General features: G+C 33.4%; 1 protein-coding gene across 3 annotated transcripts; it reads left to right on the top strand.

Moving 5' to 3' along the window:
* Nucleotides 1-1,259: 1,259 nt before the first annotated feature.
* On the top strand, nt 1,260-22,832 carry LOC110107168 (calcineurin B-like protein 3). 3 transcript variants are annotated; one of them, XM_020837349.2, is made up of 11 exons: nt 1,260-1,392; nt 1,468-1,580; nt 9,624-9,701; nt 9,782-9,933; nt 10,107-10,189; nt 10,477-10,536; nt 14,529-14,637; nt 14,744-14,796; nt 15,146-15,226; nt 20,003-20,115; nt 22,550-22,832. In XM_020837349.2, the coding sequence occupies exons 4-11, from the start codon at nt 9,810-9,812 to the stop codon at nt 22,605-22,607; spliced, it is 681 nt and encodes a 226-aa protein (XP_020693008.1). In that variant the 5' UTR covers nt 1,260-1,392; nt 1,468-1,580; nt 9,624-9,701; nt 9,782-9,809; the 3' UTR covers nt 22,608-22,832. The 3 variants fall into 3 exon arrangements, with proteins under 3 accessions (XP_020693008.1, XP_028554788.1, XP_020693006.1); XM_028698955.1 differs by lacking the exon at nt 9,624-9,701 and adding an exon at nt 1,855-1,941; XM_020837347.2 differs by lacking the exon at nt 9,624-9,701.
* The last annotated feature ends 1,324 nt before the right edge of the window (nt 22,833-24,156 follow it).

Genomic DNA, 24,156 nt, shown 5'->3' with positions numbered 1-24,156 from the left:
AAATTGTGGTACGAGCTTTCCAACAACTCTTAGGGTGCTTGATTTTGGCTCATTTGGGCTCGAATTGAGTTGAATTTGGTGTTGTTGGGTTCGTATTTCCGAGACGCTCAGTTTGACTATAAGCTCGCTGAAATCGGAGTTCATATGCTCCCGAATTTAATTTTTGGAGTTTTCGGTTCGGTTTCGCCTCGAGATTCGTGCTTGATCAACATGATTTTTTTAGAATATATCACATATATACCACCCATAGTTCATTTTCATATCAAATATGAGTGATATAAATGAAATATATGAGTGGTAGGAAGGAAATATGAGTGGTATATTTGATATTAAAATAATATAGCGTGACATGTATGTAATATTAAAATTTTGGATGTTAGATATGTAAATTATTTATTATAAAGTGATATGTATGTAAATTTCCTTAAATATTAATAATGACCATTTTTATAAGATTTAAATGATAATTTGACTCTTGACATGACACAATCAATAAAAAATATTTATGTAGCAGATCTCATGTAGTTGGATAAAAATTTGATGTTGTTGTTGTAATAACAAATTATCAATGGGCTGTTTGATTTGTTGCATTTAGAAGTAAAGTGATACAAATGCAGAGGTTTTGGGAATTTCAATGTTTGGTTTGAAGTAAAGTAAAATTTTGATGTAGGATGAGTGTATTTGGAATACCTAAGCAGTGTCACTACATTGTCATTGTCATTACCATCGCTAGCCGTCGCCCCCACCGCTGGCCGCCACCGGGGGCTATTGCCCCTGTTGCCGCCAAAACCACCGACCGCAAGTCACCATCGTGCCCGACAGTGGCAATTGGTCATCCCTGCCACCACCACCACTACTGCCGGGCACTGCCACCACTGCTGGTAGGGTTGTCAATATTTGACACGTTACGAAAACCCGACCTGGAAAATCCGGGTTGGACCCGACCTGTTTTTTGGTTCGGGTTCGCAGATTCGACCAATTTGAAAAACGGGTCAGGTTCGAGTTGACCCGACGGGTTGCCGGGTCAACTTGAAAACCCGTTTAATTTAAAAATTTTGGATTCCCGCCCGCTGCATGCTACTATCGCGCTTTACTAACTATCCCAACAACAACTTTTTTGCACTTTATATTGCATCCACTTAAAAAAAAAATAAAGTCATGCATTTACTTTACATTTATTCAGAAATCTTTAAAGTATTCCTTTTATAATGTCTTTATATTAAACTACATTCCTTTTATCATGAATTTATTTTTTAGGCAGCCAAACAACCCTTAACATAGATCTGACATCGCCAACGGAGATTCGAATCGGGGAGTTAAACATAATAAGGATAAAATAAAATGGTTAATAATTAGGACTCTCTCTTCTCGCCTCCCATCGGTTCGTTCAGGGTAATTGATTTTGCTCGGTTTTCCTTCAACCTCCATCTATACGTTTCTGAGCTTCGAGCCCTTCCTCCTCTGCAGGTCGCGGTTTTTTTTTTTTCTCGTCGCTAATCCTATCAGATGCGCTCAGATTTCCTGTGGTTTGCTACTTTAAGGGTTTGCTGATTCTTGGTTCCAATAGAACAAATCAAGCCGTAAGTTATTTGTTATTTTGGTTTACTTTGCTTGACTGCTATAGGATATTTTATTTTGAAGTTTATATGTTAAATATTGGGGATCCCATTGATGATTCTGCGGCTGCTGGATGTTAGTATTTCCTTTGGATTTGTTTACTTTTTTTTTTTTCCTAAATGTCGGCTTATTTTTTTTTTTGATTTTTTTCTTCTTCCCTGGTGCTTTGTTAGATTGAAATGTTGAGAAACGTGTAAATTTTGGGTTATGGATGATCTGATTGTTCTGATTATTCAGATAGGAGTTTAGTTTGAAAAGAGAAATCATTTCCTTGATTATCTCGTGGAGTGGAGGTGGAGGAGAGAGTTTTACGTGGGAATACAGGTGAAACATTCTTCGCTCTTTGCATACTAGCTGACAACAATTAATAATAAGAACCAAATATGGACATTCATGTGAAGCGTTTTCCTTTTAATTTAATATGCTGGCACCTTATGAAGAAAAAGACAATAGAATGAAGCTGAACATATGTGCCCTATAGAAAAAGAGCATGTTATGCATTTATTCCTTGTCTACTTTTTAAATTAAATTGCGTAGGGACATATTTCATTTCTCTAGGACCTAGGTAGATTAGTTGTATGTCTTTACTCCGCAAATATTTCTAATTTGTTAAATTGTAATTATGTTTCATTTCTCTAGGTAGATTAGTTGGATGTCTTTACTCTGCAAATATTTCTAATTTGTTAAATTGTAATTATGTTCACCTGAGTTAAAACATAATGTACTAGTTTATTTAAATGTTTTCTTGTCTGTTTGAATGGATTTTGCATCGCTAACTAGATTAAATTTTTATTTGATAAACAATTACTTACTGTACTTGATAGGCACTTTGTGGCTTGTGCCCTTCAGGTTACATGAACACTTGCTCTTTGACAACGTGCATCCTATCCTTCTGAGTCAGGTTAATCAAATCATCATATGGTTCTAAACTAGGTTAAAAAATCATTAGCCTTAAACAAATTTGGTACTCACCAAGGTTAAATTAATCCAAAGCTAGAAGTAACCTAAAGTCAAATCTCATCAAGTTGCCTAGAGGAGATCTACCCTGTACCAAGATTCAATACACTGACGTCACCAACTCACCTAAACTACTCTCATGAAGATCTTGGCAACTCATTCAAGAGCACTTGCTTTTCAATCAAGAGTTCTTACAAGAACCCACGTAGCATTCTCGCCAACAAGCTCGTGTAATTTCCATGCAACTCAAACAAATGGACGACTGCTTGATAAGGATAATCTTGACGATCCTTGAGCTATTTTGATGAGCTGCTCCTCACATTGTGCTAGATAAAAACCTGGATCTAACCTTTCTCTAATTCATTGTCGTCAACATAACCTTAGAGCCATTGCCTCTACTCTAGTTATTGACAGAACTTGTATCCCGAAAAAATGTGCGTTTGGGATACTTCTTCCTCATTGACCCATGAAGCATTAATCTAAGCTTATTAATACATATGTTGTGGAAATCTTAGAGGCTTAGCCTCCTCCAAAATTTAAAATAGACCATCTTGATTCCTATGGAGAAAAGTCGGATCCTATCAACCATATTGCTTATTTTGAGTTGGGAATTTTTTCTTAGCATTAATGAAATGTTGAATACTGTTAACCACCTTTAAAGAGGCCCTACTTTGATGGTTTTTGTCTTCCACTAGGGAGTATTTATTCATACTTTGACTTTAAGTGACACTTCATGAAGAAATTTACTAGCATTAAAAAATCATTAAAGCATTCACAGGCTTTCTAGAGCATGAGGCAAGAGTGAGTTACTTTGGAATTTCATAGTTCATTTTCAATGTGAAATGTTGGACTTCTAGGACTTGGACGCAACAATAGTTCAAGTCGTATTAAAATAGCATGAGAAGATTATGTTAGATATCTGTAATAAGCAGAATGTTGTTCGAGCTGCTTGAACTAGCCACAAATCATATCAATATAGAAGAGTATAATTTCATATCCACAACTTCAACATCTTAGTCAAATGACTCTAGTTTTATTTAAAACTCATGTCGACATCCTTATAACCAACGAAGTCAGCCACATAATAATTGGGATAAGGTTGAGAAGCCATAACATTCTCGTCAAAAGCATTAGTAATAACAAGCAAAGCACCATGACTTCACCTTGAGGGGTGAGACCGAGGTTCAATATAGCTACAAACATCATAAAGTGGGAGAGTTTGGCTTGACCTTACAATAGCCGACTTTTAGTCTTTGAGTTTCACTCGTATAGATCATAGACAAAATCCATAATAAGATTATTTTCACTTACCATCACCAATGCACACAAGTCCTTGTTCCTAAGATTTAACTAAATAAAATATTGTGTGTTCCATAAAGATCATATGCATGATAAGAAAGATTGCCACCACCTCCTTAACTTAGTTGAAGAACTTATCTACACTAGTTAGTTGAAGGAATTCATTCTTGCTGAACTAGGATGTCATCTCGAGAACACTTTAATGGAGCAATGAAATTAGCTTATACATACACTGGTGATTCATATTGCGATATTTATATCAACTATTCTCGAGGAGTTGTGACAAAAATGTTAAGGTAAGCTAGCCTCATGTGAAATTAGTCGAAAGATGTACATGCTGCCTTGATTTTTTCATGGTCTTTTTTGTGGTGGTGATGCCGATTATCTTTATCGATAATAATTGATCAACCCCTAAAATCATGTAATTGTTGACATAGTGTTGATCACCAATTATCAAATTGAAGGGATTCATCCTTACTGACCTAGTACTTTATCTCGAGAAGGCATTAGTTGAGTAGTAGTGAAATGAGCCTGCCCCAATGAAGGCAATTCATATTGTAAGAGTTATACCGACTATTCTAGAAAGAGTTGGGGTAAAAGTATCAAGGCAAGTTAGCCTCAAGAGAATTCAGTTGGAAGAGATAAACACTGCATCAACTTCTTTAGGTACACTGAAAGAATACCCAACCCCTAAGATGATGCAATTGTTGTCACAATGCTAGTCACCAATTATTAAATTAGTAGCATATTCTTCGACATGGGAAGTTCCATAAATATTATCTTTAAATGTGCCTTTGATCAATTATATTTTGAGTTTCTTAGATTGTTTCTTATTAACAAGCCCCTTTATGGTCTTTATGGTGAATGTAGGAAAGATAACATTATGGTTACATTCCCAATCATCTTTAGGGAAGGCAATCAACAATTCAGTGCTATCACCGACTTCATAAAAGTTGATGTCTCAAAGATCCACAATACCATATTTATTTGCTCATTTGCTCTTTAATACTTTCAAAGTAGTGTTTTCATCTTTGAACATACCAAGCATCAGTTAAATTTGTTGCAAGAGGATACACTATCATTGTCTATAGAAACTTGTAGTTTGGGGCATATTACTTGAAGTTAGTAAGGAGTGTGCATTAGAGAGGAGCCGTCCTCTAGAGCTTCATAGCAATCAGAGAGGTCACCATATTTTAAGATCACCAAACTCTTGCGCTCCATACCACATCTTTCTATCCATAGTACAAGGAAAAACTCCTTAATACCTGCCAAATAAATACTTAGTTTCTGCTTAGTTTATTGTAGATATGTATAGAGTTGACATAAACATGTATGTCTTTGCCACAACATCGACAAGCTGGCCATGACGAGTAGGAAAAAAAATCACCGAGTCTTTGAGACTTAGGTATATACCATTCGCTGTTAAGTCCAGAAGCTATTTGAGGTCGACTTTATCCAATACGTGCAATACCCATCTTGTATATTTAATGTCATAATGTTGATAAATCAAATGGGAAATGGAGAATGTGCTAAACCCAGCTTGCCTAAAAGGCAATTATCCTCACCCACAAATAGACGCCTTAGTTGACTTGGTAGTCAGTTACCTAGTATTAAGCTTCCTTGAATCCTTCTCAGGCTATTACCAAAGATAGACGCATCTCATGAATGTTAGAATTTGGGCTTTATCACTGATGAATGTCATGCCATGCAGACTAAAAAAATAGTAGGTTGACTTACCATCAAAAGATGTATTGAATTTTCAACTATCAAAAGGGTTGGAATATTCAAGTATCCATTCATATTCACTCATCAAAAGTAAAACTCCATCACCACACATCTTAGATCTCTTAGAGATGTATGCAACTATCAAGAGATATAATAAAATCACAATTCTTTAAAAGTATACTTTTGGAGCTAGTTTAAAATAATTTCTAGGCATTTTACTCTTGAAGGCATGAAAATGAACCTAATTAAAGTCAGAGTGATTTTTGAGATTTCCCCTCGAAAAATTATTAAAGTGCTTCAACAATTATCTTGATGAGTTGTAGTCCTTAGTTATTTCTTCTAAAAACCGGGCGACAAAAATTCATCTTTTTTTTCAAGATACTAAGAAGTGCATAATATTTTTAGTACATTGGTGAGTGTGATCTGACATCCACACACCTCAAGGCACTTCTCTCTTCATCTTCTCATATTTAAATATCACAACCTAGTGACAACTTAGTATTATATATTAATGTTAGCGAAGATGTTATTAGTTCAGCTCTAATAAAAGATGGAAAAAAGTAATGGATGATATACTATCTAAGAAAAATTCTTTTATGAGCTGGATTAAGATATATCATCATGGAGAAATTAGCTTGGGTGCTAATTGTCACTGATCACTGAAGATTCAAAATTCAATGACAATCACTATTTGCTTCACGATGACAAGTAATTCAGAAAGTTTGTCACTTAAAAACCTCCAATGTGCTAAAAAAATTGAGACTATCGACAATCTAAAGGAGGTTTACTGAGCTGTATGTCAAAGTTACTAGGAATGAAGAACTCTTTTCAAGGAAATGTAGCTACTCTACAATTTTAACCTTCTTATAAGCTTTAGACAATATCTAGCACATTTACTATTTGGGGAACATAACTACTCATTCCCTTTCCCTAGTGAGTGGTCAAATTTTTTTTAACATATACCTAAAAAACTTGACACTCCGCCTTGCCTTATGCTTCGGAAGAAAAGTAATGAATGAGATTATGCTAGCAAATGAATTAGATATAATCTTTGCTATGATCAAATCGTAGAAATTGAGGATATTTGTTACCTCCTTGAAGGCCTGAACGCACAGTCCAAAGTAAGACTAAACATGATATAGACACAACTAGTCTTTATATAGCTACTTGGAGTTCTCGTTTGCCTTTACAGTTCTAACTGTGTAGTCTTATCACTTCAACATGCACCTTCTCAAAGAACTTTGTATTATGCTTCGTTATAAAAGAAGATTATTTTAAATTCATCTTTACAAAGGCATTGTAACTCTTGATTAATTGAAGATATTTTCATCAATTTGGGAAGTTCAAACAATTTATCGTCCTTTGACCCATCCATACATCAACAAGAATTGACTTTATGATAAAGGCTACGACTTCAAATAACGAGCAAACTCATACAACATGATCAAGTACAGAAATAATGGAACAAAGAGACATCTAAAGTCTAATTTTATCTTCATATTTGATAGAAGCAATATGATTAGAATGTATATTTTTAATAAAATAAAAAGTTGATTACACCTGCTTACATAAAAAGAAGAAAACATGAAAAGATGAAAAAACTTAGAAATAAATTCTCAGAAGTTATCTCTTGTGAGGTACATCTAAAATGGTCAATTTTCTCATTACTGTCTTGAAGAAGTTGTCGTATTTCCAAACTTGTCATGCAAAGGCATCTCAACTCCAAAGAAAAAAAAACGAAGCATTGTATCATGAGTAGTTTCTTGAGTAATGATTCTATAGTGAATCAAATGGCATAAACAAACTCTCAACTCATTAGGAACTAGTTTGACCGAGAAGATTCAACAAATTTCTTCATTAAGATCACTTTGTTCTTCATTCCATCAATCTCTTTTTGCATTTTTTGAATGACTTTATTTGGTAAAATGGTAGGGATTCTACTTAACATTCAAGTTTTTTTCTTGTAAGAGTTAAACCATATTATCTCGACTTCCTTGTAGACTTTGAGGTTGGTTACTTTCTCAATAATTTAAATTTCTTGGCCCCAAAATGATTTTTAAAAGAAGTTATAATATCATTCAACGATGTGATTTCAACAAGCAATTCTTCAAATATCCCAATCAAGATCGTTATTCATGTCTCATCTAACCAGGACAAAGGTTCTTAACTCAGAACTTCTTTAAGTATGTTATTGGACACCACACCATCAGTTGTGACTCTTAAAGCCTGATCTTGATCATTATTATAACCATGTCATATATGTCTCTCGCATGACTTGAATATTCTCTAATAAGTTACCTATAATGGTGACTTCCTTACCAACAAATTAACTAAGAATCGATTGTTGACAATGCTTTATTGATTTTAATCTTCTTTGGTAATGGGTCTTCTTTGCTTCACCTTTAGTCGAAGTCACATATGGGATAGAAGAACTCTTGAAATTTAGATGATAAGTAAATTGATCAAAAGTTGGTGACTCATCACGATGGTCTTAAATCTTAGAATTGCTAAGACATTTTCAAATCCAAAAACCATGGTGAATTCGGAGTATGTAAGCAAATAATTACCATCTCTTATGGAGCAAGCATCACTTATGACCCCACCTCTTGAGTAGTGCCTTGAAGCTTGCTTATTGAAAATCAAAAGACATCATCTCTTGTTTCAGTACTAGGTAACTCAACCTATTTGATTATAATGGCAACAATATTTTTTGAAGCAATATTCTCAGCAATGCCCGCAATAGCCTTATTAGTAACTTTTTTTATAGCAGTGTTCTCAAGATTAATCTCCTTTAGTTTGGAGAGACTAGTATAGCCTCAATGTTAATCAGATGGTCCTGATCAATAACCTTTGTAGTTGCATACATTGGCTCTATATATACTATTTTTAGAGGCGACTTTGGGGACATCTTTGTCATATAATTTTCTAGTTCATGTGCCTATTCATTTTCATGCCTTGTTAGTTATATAACAATTATTTTTGGACTCGAGTTGTTATCAAGCTTTTTCAGCTTAATAGAGCACAAATAACTTGATTGTAGGTGTAGAAAAATGAATAAATGCCAAAAACCTTGAAAATGCCACAACAACTAATATTTATAGCCTTTGTTGATGCCATTATGTTCAACATAAGTAATTAAATCTATGTGATCAATCACATTTAATGTGCCATTCACTCGAGTTGAGTTAGACTTTGAATATTTATTATTTTATTCTTTTTAGTTTCTCAAAAGAAGAATTAAGAAACTAATGTGCTTTCATATTCGTATGGGTCGGATTACTTAAGCCATCTTATGATATTGAAATGAGTTCAACAAGTTGCCTAATTTGATAATTGCCAAGGTTGAAGTTGCCCAAATCCATAAGTTGCCTAAAGTTGTATCTTATCGAGTCGCCCATAGAAGGCTTTACTCATTCATCTCCAAAGTACAACATACAAGATTCGCCAACTCACATGAATTGTTTTAACAAATATTTTTATTACTCATTCAAGAGTACTCACCTGTAAATCATGAATTCTCACTATATATCTCACCTATGGTTCTCACAAGATGACTTCACCTTGGGAACTTGCTTGAAGTTGCCCAATTTTTGGGTGTTGAACTTTGGAGATGAGCAGTTCAAGGTTTAGAGAAGGCTTTACTTATCTCCAAAATTCAAAACACAAGACCAACTCACATAAATTGTTTTAAGAAACATCTTGATTACTTGTTCATGAGTACCCTCTTTTCAATCACGAGTTCTCCCTATAACTCACCTAGGGTTCTTGCTCGATGAATTCTAAAAGTTACCCAATTTTTGGCTATTGTAACCAAACAAATTTGTTCCACAACGTGCTTCATTATGACTTTTTATGTAAAAGTTCTTGTGTTTCTTAAGTAGCACAAAACCTTTAACTAACCATAAATCTATTAATAGGGGGGTTAGAGGATGAGCTCTGTATACAATCATGTTACATCAATCTTTACTTGTACTAAAATTTAAGAAGCTCTCATAGATTCTCTCTCTCTCTCTCCTCCCTTCTAGGCTCGAATTGTGTTTGATGCTAAGGTCCCAGTACCACCCATGGATAAGTTTAGACCCAACAAATAGGAGTATCAAGAGGCAAGACTTTTTCCACATAAATTTCTATGTTATTCTGAGGAATTGAAGGAGTATTTTTTTTTATTTGTTGTTGTATGCAGGTATGGAAATTGTTGATGAGAGAATATCATGGTGCAGTGCTTAGAGGGTTTCAAGCACTTTTTTTCTGCGCTATTGAAGTGTTGTGATCTTGATCTGCAAAAGCAGACCAAGGGCCTAGAAGATCCTGAGGTTCTAGCAAGAGAGACAGTGTGTATGTTGCATAACACGGCTCCATAATCTAATTTACTTGGGTGATAATAATAGACTAATTGTAAAGAAGAAAAAGTTTATTTTCCTTCCCTTTTTAATAGTTTACAAATATTGAATAACAAGCCTATAGGCAATGCCGTCTGACCTTAATTTCTTTCTCTATGTTTTCTGCAGTCAGCGTAAGTGAAATAGAAGCACTTTATGAGCTCTTTAAAAAGATTAGTAGTGCTGTTATTGATGATGGATTGATCAACAAGGTTATAATCTTGCTTTAATTCAAAATACCCATGTCATTATTATTGCATTCTGGACCTATGTTAACTAACTTTGTTTATATAATTAAATAGTACTGGCTCAAATAAATAGCAAAAAATGCATAATCTCAATTTATTGTTGTGTTATTAGTACTGTTTAAATGATATATCTTTTCAGATATAGGACATTCAATAGCATATAAGGTGCAACATTATTTTTAATTAATGAGTCCCTGTAATATCATTTATTTTAATTTTATCATGTCTAAAATCTAATTTGTTTGCTGCAGGAAGAGTTTCAACTAGCACTCTTCAAAACGATCAAAAAAGAGAGTTTGTTTGCTGATCGGGTATTTTCAAAATTTTCTTGCTACTAGTTGAATCTGTTTTACAAGCACATCAATAATTGTTTGAGTTACTGGAACTTGTCTTTAATAGTTTTTTTTTTCCACTGAAACTGAAAGGCATAATTGAGAGGGTGAGCTTGGCATAGTAGTTTGTCTTTTTATTTGAAGATCATGAGTTTTAGTTGCATAAGTATTTTGGCTCGATTCTTATCTAGAGATCATGGGTTAGAGTTGATAAAATAACCTCCTTTCAAATATAGGGGTATGGCTGTGTATATTAACTTCTCTTTGACCCGGGTGGCGGAGGCTTTATGCTTTAAGTTGACCTCTTTTCCTTTTTATTGCTTGATTGACTTTTTGAAGTAATATCACAGTTGTTTGATATCACATCCTGGAATGAATGAAAATGACGAGCTGCCCCAACTAATTCATTGCCATACGACTATTTGCTTCTGCATTATCTGAGCAGTAGATTGTGATACAGCTCTTGATGGGGAATATATATATATACATAATAGTCTCTGTTTCTGTGATAAATTTCATGGAGGATGCAATATTATATTGCATTTTTCTCTAAATCACATCCTAAGCTAGATGGCGAATGCAAGTTATTGTTTCTGCTGATTTCCTTTTGAACTAAGTTTGACTTGATTTCTCTAGCTTCGATTTTTCAATTGTCTGGTGTTTTTATAAGAGGCCTGGAGATCAGATATACCTCTTTCTGTATGATTCCTGGGACAAGTAATGGTAGTATTAGCATTGGCAATCAGTATTTGTAGTAGTAAACATGTAATAATGTCCAACAAACTAATCCAGAGGGGTTCACGGTCATCCCATTACCATTTTTAACTCTTTACTTCAATTATGGCGTTATCACATCCATTTCTATTCCCTTGAAGGTTTCTTTTCCTTTGAAGGTTTAATACTAATTTTATCATATGATAACTCCGTTCCATGAACCTGAATTTGTTGACCACAATCTTTAAAATTGGGTTCCAATTTGATTTCATTATAGATAGCCAAGTCACAAAGGCGGACAAATTTGGCCTTCAGTATATGTAAGTTTCACAATTGGACACCAAAAGCAAGTTTGAGATCAAATTTGTGATTTGTAGTCTTGAGAGAGGGGGTCGTGTTGATGCGAGTATGCGACTAAGAGTGGCTAGGGTGACTAGTCATTGCTTGTGCCAAAAATCTCTATGCGTTGTAAAAAGTTTATAGAAAGCCCACGCTTGTAGCTTCCCTACCACGTTCTTCAAGTAGTCCTGTGTTGGGACTAAAATTCACCCGGCTGCATGTTGCAGATAGGTGACCACATTACACTGTTGGTACGTCCACATCCATTCATTGCTTTGGACTTGGCCATACCCAATCCAGGCTTGATTTCCCTGATTTCAAAGGGGGAAATGGGAATGGGGGAGAGGGGGTCCAAATAGACTAATGAAGCCTTGCTAGATTCATGTCGCGACTCCAAACAAGGGACTCATCCCTTCCGCAGAGGATTTCATTCTCATTTTCATTTAACGCCATCTGGTGCTAGTTTGTGATGTTGTGTATCACACCCACCCATGGAGCTGAAGCTGGCCAACACCGCTTATGTGTGACTTCTTGTTGCAATGGGGAGGTTTTCACTTTACCTAGGAACCTCTCACATTGCTTGTGCACAAATTTCATGGCATAATGGGAGGCATATTTAACCTTGGTTCTTTTTACATAGCCAAACTTGACTTTCTTAATGTGGTTAATTGACCTGACATACTTTCACTACCCCCTCTTTGTGAGATGGTGCATAAGTGTCAATAAAATCTTTTGCTAAGCTCCAGAGTTTGGTGAGAATGCTGCCCAAACCATGGGTGTGTTGCGGATGTGTTGTTGGAATGAATGCTGGGCAAAATGAATATCCATAGTCAGCTAAATGAAATAAAATGTATTTAAGCTCAAGAAATATTTAGGCAAAATGAACATAAAGTATTTAAAATTTTGAACTTACATAGAGTTTTTTTCTTTATCATAGTCTTCAAAATTGATATTGAGATTATTAAGTCATAGGGTAATTTGACGACACATCCTTCTCCCATTGGAATGAAAATAGAGTTTAATGGGCTCAAAATAGTTAAAGTGCTTCTTTTTAACTTTTGCATTTGAACTTTTAATCTATTGCATGTCCGTACATGTCCTTGCGCTTGTCGTGTAAAATTCATTCCTTAAATGATCTTTGGAGTCGTACGTAACATGGCATGCACATCTTATTTCAGGTTCATTCATGATGCACCACAATTTTACCAAGCTTCAAACCAAAGTATAGTACTTATAAGAAAATTGGACCCATCGCCCACTTAGATTTTAGATTTGTTCATTTCACAACTTCATTACAACCTTACCAAACCTATTGGTTGATGTGGTGGTACCTAATTCACACGAAATATACCATCGTGTTAGTGCACAACTTTGACCTGATTGAGAATTTTTTAGCAAAGACAAATATGATTTTTTTAGAATTTAAAAAATATCCTAAATTATGAAAATGCAAAGAATGTAGATTTCATAGGAAAAGTTAGAAAAATGAGAATATACGGTTGAAAATTTCATAGTTTCACAAATTTGGTAAGTGCCTCTCTAATATTCTCAAGCCATTTTGCTTTGGGCAATCCCCATTTTGTTGTCTAGAAAAAAAATATTAAGTGGCAAGATATTGGGAATATAATAAAACACTTATAAAAAACACCTATCTTGGGTCTACATTCGCATAAGGAGGCGGTGATGGCTTTGAGATTACACCATCTCTAATCACTAAAGGAGTGACATACTAGGCCAATCCTATAAATAGGCCTCATAGTCAATTCATTTTGGCGGATTTTTTTTTTTCTACAAATTCATTAGAGTACTTTGAAAAACTGGAGAGAATCCTTTCTTATTTTCTTAGAACTCTCTTCACAAGATTATTAGTCTAACCCAAAATCTTGATGAATATGATGCTTAACATTTGCACGAATCCAGTAGAGGTAGATCCTAGCATGAACAACTTCCTTCTCTAAGTGCCCGCCCATCGCTCTTCTGATTTTTTTTGTGTTTATCCAATGCGAATAATTAGGACATTAAGCATCATGAAGGCGATATGAATGAGACAATCAAATAGATTTTAAGTCGTTTCTAAGAAAATCCCATATTGCCTTGAAGATTTGGTAAAAGCTAGGAGGATTGACATTGCTACGGTAAAATTTGAATTCTAACCATTAATGGGACTCTGAATATTCACATATTTATTTATTGATTATCAAGAATGATAATGGGAGTCACTTGAAATAGCCATAATTGGCGACCGTTTGTCCTGCCATGGACTTAGGTAGGTTGATGAGGACAAACAAGATGTATGCTTGGCCAATTAGATTTTGCATAAGTTTTGATGGCTAGGTGAGGATAATTAGCTCTATCTATTTTGTCTAAGTATTATATACAAAATTGAATATTATAAGTCTTCTATTTAGAGCATTTGGGATTTCTCTCGTCGGAACTCTCTTTGCCAAATCTTTAGTCTATCTTGAAGCTTCACTTGTCTCGACACTAATTGCATTGAGAAGAATCCAATCAATGCGAACACCAACCTGACAATATAGAAAAATGTTCGTCCCATGTTTCTCTGTGAGTTTGAAAATTTCGTACCTAAGATGATCATAGAGCGTTACACATTCCTGGTCTGTTAGAATATTTCCAACATGCAACAAGTAGCATTTAGGAACAAATGTTATGAAGAGGGATGCCTCGAGCTGACAATAGCTAGTTTGGTGCAAGACTAAATAGTTTGATACAAGTCTAATGATAATAATATCATAATGAATAAAATAGGTTTATGGAAACTACTGACTCCAAGATTGTTCTAATAAAAACCTTTACATTTTCTTCACTTCATGCAGCAACTACAATTGGCATACCTAACAATTTCTATTGGCACAAGATTATACTTAATGATTTTCAGTTTTTCACATCCTTTTTTTCAGGTATTCGACTTGTTTGATACAAAACATAATGGGATTCTAGGATTCGAAGAATTTGCTCGTGCTCTCTCTGTTTTTCATCCAAATGCTCCGATTGATGATAAGATTCAATGTGAGTTGTATCAATTTGTTCGTTAGGTTAATCATGATGTAATGGTATTATTTAAATTTATTTTATTTCCACTTATTTCGATTTGGATCACCATGTTGAATTGCAGTTTCTTTTCAGTTGTATGATCTCAAGCAACAAGGTTTCATAGAGAGACAAGAGGTAATTTTGTTATTTTGAAACGTAACTGTTCATTAATTCGAGTTAAATGGTTTACAGCTCTTTAAAGTAAATTGTTTATAATAAAGGATATTTACTTCTGACATGTTTGACCTTTTTATGTTTAAAAGGTAAACACTAAATGAATACCTTAATTGAGTCTTATATTAATAGCCCCAAGAAGCTAATTTATTTTGCATCAAATTAATAGGTTAAAAATGTTTATTATGTAGCTAAATCTTTTATGGATTACAGAACTCAAAATCTTTTAACTCGAGAAAAAAGTCAAGGTTCACATGGTGGCAAGATTCTGTTACCTGATTATAGTAACCGAGCTTGTTTTGATGAACAGGTTAAGCAAATGGTAGTGGCTACCCTTTCTGAGTCGGGCATGAACCTCTCTGATGAAGTTATAGAAAGCATAATTGACAAGGTTTGTGTGCAGTAATCACCTCACAATTTATATGTTTATTCCAAATGATCTTAACGTGCCTGCTTCTTAGGCTTCATTTGGGAAGGCTTTTCATTACTTTATAAGATAATTTTTAGTACAAAATTTCTAAAAAAATTGCTTTTAAAAGCATAAAAAAAACCATCCCAAATGAAGCCTTTCTTACCTGTTAATCGTTTTCACTGGTTATTTGTCTTTCATATTAGGTCCTAGTTTATTTTCCATTTCTTAGTCATTTAGCAGTACACGTTCCGAAATTATATGATTTAGAATTTGGTTTAGCTATTAAAAAGCCTCAATTGCAAGTGCTTTTTTTTAATGTAAATGTTTATATTATATTTTTTAAAGAAAAAAATACCTCATTTTAATTAGTATTGAACAAAAAAATGCTTACTTTAATTGATACTAAATAGACATTAATTTACTATAAAAGAACTATTTGGATTAAAAATAAACATTTTAATGTAAACTTATCAATGGAAATATAAATGAATGTAGGGGGCATTACTTTTCTTTACAAGAACTTGTGGATTTTTAAACATTATAGATCAAGGACAACAAAAATCTAAATCATTGATATTTAACATGTTTCTGAAAGAATGAAATATATTCTTTTACCTTAAACACAAAAAGTAATTTTTATTTTAACTAATCAGTAAAAGTATAAATATGCCTTAAAAAGCTAAAATGAAATCATGGGAAATTGATTATCTTTATATAAATTTGCAGGTTTTCATTGTCAGTTCTAAAACGGATGAATAGTAATGATTTATCCGGGCAGAGTGTCAAGCATCTTTTTTAGTAGTAATCTAGCATTTTATTTGACATAATCCCAGGGGTATCTCATGTAATCTTTTTTTTTTTTTTTTAAAGATTATTTTCTTGGTGATGAAGTTGAATATTATAGAATCATCACATGCCAAACAGATGCCATAGAAGCTTTAGCATTTTACTGGTTGAATTTCAAAGTGTCGCACATAATTTTTTACCTGTGGCATTTTGCTCTCTGCAGAATTTGAAAGATGAACTTTCCCTAGACACCATCTTAAAATCTAAATCTTCATTACAACAGCCAGGGTGGGATCATATATTTTTAGAACATTAACTAGTTTTTGAAGTTGTTGAGTGATTCAAATTTTTAAAAGCACCTTAAGTTTATATTAAGGATCAACATTGAGTCCATACCACTTTCTATATATTATGGATGGAGAGGCCTGTAAAAGATATTTAAATTGAGATGTTTTTGCAAATGATATAATTCTAACTATGAGATATTGAGTGTAATAAATGAAAATTGGAATAATAGAAGAAATTTTTTAAAAATAAAAAGCTTAGAATTAGTAGAATAAAGTTTATGCATATTATAAGTAATTTTAGTAAGTGTGTGTGTTAAGTTTAAGGTCTATTCCATAAGACTGAGTGAAACCTCTTGCAACCGGTCTAGCTTTCAGACTCTCAACACTACCATCCACCTTATGCTTTACGGTGGACACCCATTTGCAAGTCACAACTTTCTTTCCTGGTGGGAGATTCGTAATCACCCATGTTTGATATTTTTTCAATTTCATAATTTCTTCTTTAACAACCCGCCTCCATCCTGGGTGATTCAAAGTTTCTTGAATATTGGTCGGAATCTGTACATCATCCAACTTGGAAAGGAAGATTTGATAAGTGTCTGGTAATCTGCTATAGGAGAGAAAATTTTCGATTGGATGCTTGGTGCATGATTATTTCTGGCCATTTGATGACTATATCTCTTTTTGAACTTCCACATTTTTCTTCTCTATATGAATTTCTACAATTGCTGGATCCATTAAAGTAGAGTTGACAGGTGCAAGATTTGTCTCACTGCTCGGCATATGTTGATTTTTTTTCTTTTTCTTGAGTATACATATTGTTGTTCCTTAATTGCTACTCTTTACAGGGATTGATTAGGACTTATGGGTTTATATAATAGGTCTGAAGGTGAAGTTTGAGATATAGGAAATACTTGTGTTTTAGATTTCTTGTGATATTTGTTAATTTTGACTAGATTCTATTTGGTTATAGAATAAGAATTCCACTCCCAAGTTTGAAATTCCCCTTCACTCTCCCCTTGAATTTCAAAACTAGTGAAGTATGGGTTGTTTTCAAAGAACCTGACATCTATGGTTTCACATACTTTCTTAAAAATAAGACAAAAGCATTTGTAATCTCTTTTTGTCGGGGAATACCCAATAAAGACACATTTTTTTAATCTTGGGTCAAGCTTGCTTCTATCTTGTGTATATATATGAACAAAGACAGAGCACTCACAAACTTTAGGTGGAAGGTTTAATGATATGAATCGAGCATGAGAATAGGCTTTGAGTTGAGTTTGTCTAGTTGTTTTCAGGTAATCTATTTATTAGGCATGCAACAATAAGAATGGCTTCCCTTGAATAACATAATAGATCTGGTGACTTCCAAGAGTTGCCTGTTTTTTCATTCAGCTACCCAATTTTATTATTGAGGTGTATAAGCACATGAACTCACTTGGATTATCCCTTTGCTTGATAGGTATTCTCTTATGATATAATGAAAGTACTCTCTCCCATTATCTTATTTTAAGATTTGAATTTTTGTATCAAATTGGTTTTGAATCATCTGCTGAAATGATTTGAATATCTTTTCAACTTCACATTTCAAATTTTTCTTTCATTAAATAAACCTAAGTGAATTTGGTATGATCATCAACAAATATCAGTATATCACAAACCACCTTGGTTCACTTATATTTTTAACCCTTGAGGGTCCCCAAATATCACTATGGAAGTATGGATCAAGGCAGAGGGTTTAGAATATTGGTAAGGAACAATTGAATAAGATGATCTGGTACGTTTAGCCAATTGGCAAGTTTCACATTTGAACAAATTTGAATTTTTATTAATAAATAAATGGGGAAAAAGTTTTTGAAGATACATGAAATTTGAATGACCTAACCTATAATGCCATATGATAATCTCTCTATCTTGACTGACTCTAGAATGACTCTCAATAAACTGACTTACAATAGGATGATTCTTAAGAGCAATAATTAAGGTTTGTATGAATTTGGGTGTCTTGATATAATATACCCAAAACACATCTCAACATTGCCAATCTTCTTCTCTGAATCCATATCTTGAAAAATACATGCATTATTGGAGAAAATTGTTAAGCAATTACTATCACGAGTCAAATTACTAAAATAAATTAGATTGCACTCAAGATTGGGCACATAAAGCACCAATTTAAGGGTGATATCTCCTATAATAAAAGCAGAACCAATTCCCAAAACTTTGGATGTTGAGTCATAAGCAATCTTAACTACTCGATTTGATTGGTAAGGTTGATAGTCATGAATGAGTGTAATGTCTCCTGTCATGTGATTTGATGCTCCAGAGTCAATAACCTAAAGTTTTGACTATTTTATACTTGAGTGAGCATGTAGACTAGCAGGTTCTGGAGACTGTTGGTTCGTGATGTTGTTAAGAAGCAACTTCAGCATCTCTAAATGCTCCTTGGTGAAAATAATAGCTTTAGCTTTGATGGATTGATCTTGTGTTGTGTTGACAGAGTTCACCTTGCTTTCTTGTGCTAATTGTTTTGCAGTCCAATCAGCTGGTTTTCCATAAATCTTCCAACCTGTCTCCTTTGTAGTCTTGGTTTGGCACAGTGATCACACTATGGTCTAGGAAGAGTAGAAAAGTTGTTTGCAAATCCAGAGTTTCCGGTGTTTAAACTGGTAATATTTGGGTAGGAGGATGAGATCTTGCTATCCATTGACATGGTTGAGTTTTCTCGATTGAATGAGAAGATGAATTTTGTGCAAGGGCTATCGATGCTTGAAGAGAGGCTATCAACAAGATGGTGAAGAGTTACCATCGGTTGAGGGTTTGTAATAAAGGGAGGAAGGTTTGTTGCCGGTACTCAGAGAAGGCTTAGGATTTTTCTAGGCTCTGATACGATGAAGAAATTATTTAGAGAGAAATTCAAATTCTATTCTATTTCTTGTAATCATTACATATATATACATTCTAAGAGAATAAACAGAAAAAGAAAATACATTTAATCTAATTAATTATAATAATCATATCCTACGGATCTCCAACTGTAGCCCTCTGATTACTGCCCATGGATCTCCAACTGCATCCCTCAGATTGCTGCCCACAGATCTCCAACTGTAGCCCTTGAATTGTTGGCCACGAATTGCTGACGTGACCTCTCCTTGGCTGCGTGATTCAACAAATACTGAACATGAACTAATGAAAATGAATTTATAATGGTTTAGTCTAATGATGATGATGATGATTTTAGGATATACAAGCCACAAAATTGCACTTACCTTTTAGATATATATTGGTACAAGCTTTTTCTCTATTGTTGAACATGTAATATTGGCTTAGTATGCTAAGCATTTTATTTTTTTATTTATTGAAAGTCTATGCTCTTCTCAAGATGTGAGTCGAATATTTTCTGCATCAATACTGCTTATATTTTTTCAGCATCAATATTGCTTATATTTTAGAATCTATTTGCAATAGTTTTTCGTATCCTGTTGACAGTCTCCTGACTAAGGTTTTGTTTGGGACGATTTTCTTTATGCTTCTTAAAACACCTTCCTTGTACAAAAGTTTTTTACTTTTATATTAAGAAATTGCTTTAAGAAGCAGAAAGAAAGCCGTCCCAAACGAAGCCGAAATTAGTTTATACTATTTGTTAAATCGAAGAATTGTTTCATGTTGTCCTCTGTATCAGACATTTGAGGAAGCTGATACAAAACATGATGGCAAGATTGACAAGGAGGAGTGGCACAGTCTAGTGTTGCGGCATCCTTCTTTATTAAAGAACATGACCCTTCAATATCTCAAGTAAAACCTGCACTTTATTTCAATATCTTATTATCTTATATGCTTATATTTACTGACCCAAGGTTTCATACTTATTGTTTTGTTACTGCATAGCGAACAAAATCTTCAATTGCTTGCTTACTGTATTTTGGTAAAATCCTTTAAGTGATTTATAAGCTATTTGGTTTGTGAAATAATCAATGCTATTTTATATCAAATATTAATAGGAAAAATTATTACTAAATAGTAAACAAATTTAAAGATTAAAGAGATTTTTTACTTGTGCCTAAAGAAGAGTCATTATGAATATTTAAACAAGAATTCTTGAAAGTAAAAAAGAAAAATCAAATTTATATGAAGTGGAATATATTATGGAGGCTTGAAATTGAGAGCCATGCATTTGTTTCACGTCTCCCGCATTATCTGAGGTCGCTTATTTATCTTGTGCCTCCTACTATGTAGCGGTCACTAATCATCTTGGGGTGTCAATTCGGGTCACGGGTCGGGTTCGGGTCGAATCCGAAACTATTCGGGTCAACCCGAACCTGATCCGTTTTTGCAAATGGGTCAGTTTTTCAGATCCAAACCCGACCCGCTTCGGATCCGGGTCAACCTGACACCACCCAAATGACCCGGGCTCGACCAAAAATTGCTAGTTTTCGGGTCAAAACATGGTTCAATCTCCGATTTTCGGATAAAAAACGGATCAGTCTCGGTTTTCGGGTCAAAAATGGGTTTTCGGGTCAAAATGGGTCAATTTTGGATTTTTGAGTCAACCCGAATCCGACCCGGTTTTTTAAATGGGTCGATTTGTTGAACCCAAACCAGACTAGTTTCGGTTCCGGGTTGACCTTAACCTGGAATTTTTGGTTCGGATTCGATTTGGGTTTTCGGGTCGTGTCAAATATTGACACCCCTAAACATCTACGGGCAATCGAGAGAAGAATTGCAGCAACTATGAATTACACTAACCCTCTTACCTGTAGAAGCCCTTGATTTGGCGAAACTAACCGCTCATGACTTGGGCTTATGAGTTGCGAGTGTGAAACATGACCTTTGCGTTGAAGCACAGAGCATGGGAAGCTTAGTCATGCACATGCATCATTGCTCTTTGCTACTCCCCGTTTTGCAGAGCAGTGCATAGGCATTGACATGTCATGAAAACTCCATTGTGCCAGGTTTAGGGTTGTAAGCAAGTCATGTCAAGCTCAAGCTACCCATAATTTGAGCTCGTGTTTGTGTAATTAATTGAACTCGAGCTCGAGCTCTAATTTCAATTCTATGAGTATGACATAGCTCATAAGCTCACTTAATTTTTATAAAATAAAAAAAAGAGAAGTTGATTTTGATTTGAAACAGTCATTGTAATAAAATGATAAAAAGAAACATAAATTAGAGAAGAAATTATATGAAATTATTTGAGGCAACGAACATAGATAACTTTTAAGTAATTTTAATAGTCTTGTACTTAAATTTTGAAATTCTAATATCTTTTAGTTGTATTTTATATTACCATATTTGAATGAGCTACCTCATTTACTAGTGGTTCAAGTGTAGGTTGGCTCAAATTTGAATGGTTAGCTTGTTAAGTTTAGCTCATGAGCCATTTATCAAATTGAGCTTGAGCTTGCTAACTAGTAACTCGACTCTATAACACCCTTGACCAAGCTACTAGAATACGAACTGAATCACCTTGGGATGAGAATTTCAGGCATTTTTATCATATTGGAAGATTTCGAATTACCGACAGATCTGATTTAAGATTTGGATTAACACCTGATAAAAGTTTTACTTTGACGATCAGCAGTTTTCTCTCTTTGCGTGGGTTAGTTTAATTACTTCTATTTTCTTCTTATGACAAAAAAATTCTTTTTTGTTTGAACATTGTGTGAAATCTGGATACTCAAGTCTTATTGACATGGCATGCAAACTAAACAGGTTAAAATTAAGTTATATAGGAATGCGATCTGGTTTCTACTGCTTCCTGTTCACTTAATGACTTAATGTTCTCATCGCTTAAGAATTACTTATTTATTTATTTATATAAGCATATAAAATATTGCTGTCATCAATTGATTTTGATGTATTAAAACAATATAAATAGCATAAGAAATAGAGTTACTGTTCCGAGTAAGGTTTTGTTGGAAACAATTTTTTTATTGCTTTCTAAAACAAATTTTTAGTACAAAAATTTTTATGTCAAGAGTTTTTTTATAAAGTAGTAAGAAAGCTGTCTTAAACGAAACTAAGGCATTGTTTATTAAAGTAGTTTTTTAGTACAAAAATTAAAAATTTTGTACTAAAAGTTGTTTTAAGAAGCAGCAAGAAAGCTGTCCAAAACGAAGCCAAAATGAATGCCATTTTGCTTATTTAAATAAGTAATATTAGCTGTGCATCCATATAATTACAAGTTACAAATTATAAATTATGCTGATGGTGGTTTTGTCTTGGTCAGGGATATCACTACAACATTCCCAAGCTTTGTTTTCCACTCCCAAGTTGATGATACATGATGATGGAATGCCAATGGAGATTCCAACCATAAGCCATTCATCTTTGATTGTGTTCTGTAACGTGTTTGGATAAAACGAGCTTATAATGCATTGGACATGGATATGTATGAAGCTAGGGATATTGATAATCTGGAGAAAATATGCCTAAGTTGGGTATTTGTGGGATTCTCATCATGTGGCTTTTTGGAAAAAAATTGTTACATTTTGCAATTCTTTTATTTTGATTTTTTTACTGTTTTTATTTTTTTATTGTTTTATTGAACTCATGAGTAACCTTCTCTTATAATCATCATTAATCAGCATGAAATTTTAGACTTCATTTGAGATAATTTTTTTGTTATTTTATATAATTACTTTTTAGTTAAAAAAAATTAATTTTTTTTTACTAAAAAATTATTTTAGAAAGCATAAAAAAAATCATTCCAAACGAAGTCTTAAACATCTGTTGTGCTAATTATGATGGTCTTACCTTCATAAATGCAATTTATATGACCAAGATTTTGTTTTATTGGTGTTTATTATTAGCAAGGTTCTGAAATTTGATGTGTTACAATCACAGGATTGGAAGTTTCATTTCGATGGTATTTTTTTTTATTTGTTTAATTGCACATATATATGTACAGTTTTAGGATTTACAAAAATTAATCATAAAAAAGAAAAAAAAAATGTTTGACTACTAATCAGAAAATTATTATTATTATCATTTCTTTTTTTTATAAATTAATTATGGTATATATATTTATTTTAAAATAAATGTTATCAACGTATTAGTAAAACTTAAAATTTTAATAATAATTTGTTAAGATAATTATGTTATAAAACAGAGAAAAAAATCGTCCTATATTTATAGCTTAGCAAATTGCATTATATATTTATTTAAATTTTAATAGACCAAGATTTGAGTTAAGGTTGTTTTTTTAATCAAGGATCTGATTGTTGTATTTTATAATATTGGTTATGATTAAAAAAGATTTTTTTTGAAGTTGTTATGAACATTATAAATATCATTGTTTTCTTAATAAATGAATAATTATTTTTTAAATTTTTATTATCATACAAATTTTTTGAAAGTAATATGAAATTAATAATTAAATAAAATTATAATTGTGATTTGAAAAATGAAGAGTGGGAAAATTCTCTCAAGTGGACTCTAGATTTCTTCAAATTCTTATGTGATGATCATGTATTCATGTTGGTTCTAGCCTTTGTTCAGGGTTAATTGGGTGGGGATTCAGATTAATTCTAGGTCAGGGTAAGTGGAGTAGAGTTTTAATGGCTTGCTTGATGGGTTCAGGTTTGTAAATCATAGAGTTTTAATGGGTCACTTGATGGGTGAGGTTCATAATTGGTTTATGTCGGATATCGGTTGTGAGAATGGTATGGATGGGACCTATTACTATATTAGGGTTATATGGTTATAGTGAGTCAGAGACACACTAGTCACAAGCAAACATGAATGGTTACAATCACTTCTGATATGCCACAAAAAAGTTGTCTTAATCGAGCATAAATTTTGAAGCCTATTCAAGGTGGTAAGTTTCAAAATTAA

This window comes from Dendrobium catenatum, unplaced genomic scaffold, assembly GCF_001605985.2.
Source record: "Dendrobium catenatum unplaced genomic scaffold, ASM160598v2 fragScaff_scaffold_1189, whole genome shotgun sequence".
NCBI lineage: Eukaryota > Viridiplantae > Streptophyta > Magnoliopsida > Asparagales > Orchidaceae > Dendrobium > Dendrobium catenatum.
The sequence above is the reverse complement of the archived record's forward strand: the minus strand, read 5'-3'. Positions and strand labels throughout refer to the sequence as shown.

Coding starts and splice junctions, on each gene's coding strand:
- LOC110107168 (XM_020837347.2), top strand. CDS start 9,810: ATGGTGCAGTGCTTAGAGGGTTTCAAGCACTTTTTTTCTGCGCTATTG. Junction 9,934..10,106: donor TCTAGCAAGAGAGACAGTGT/GTATGTTGCATA, acceptor TGTTTTCTGCAG/TCAGCGTAAGTGAAATAGAA. Junction 14,797..15,145: donor GTTTCATAGAGAGACAAGAG/GTAATTTTGTTA, acceptor TTTGATGAACAG/GTTAAGCAAATGGTAGTGGC.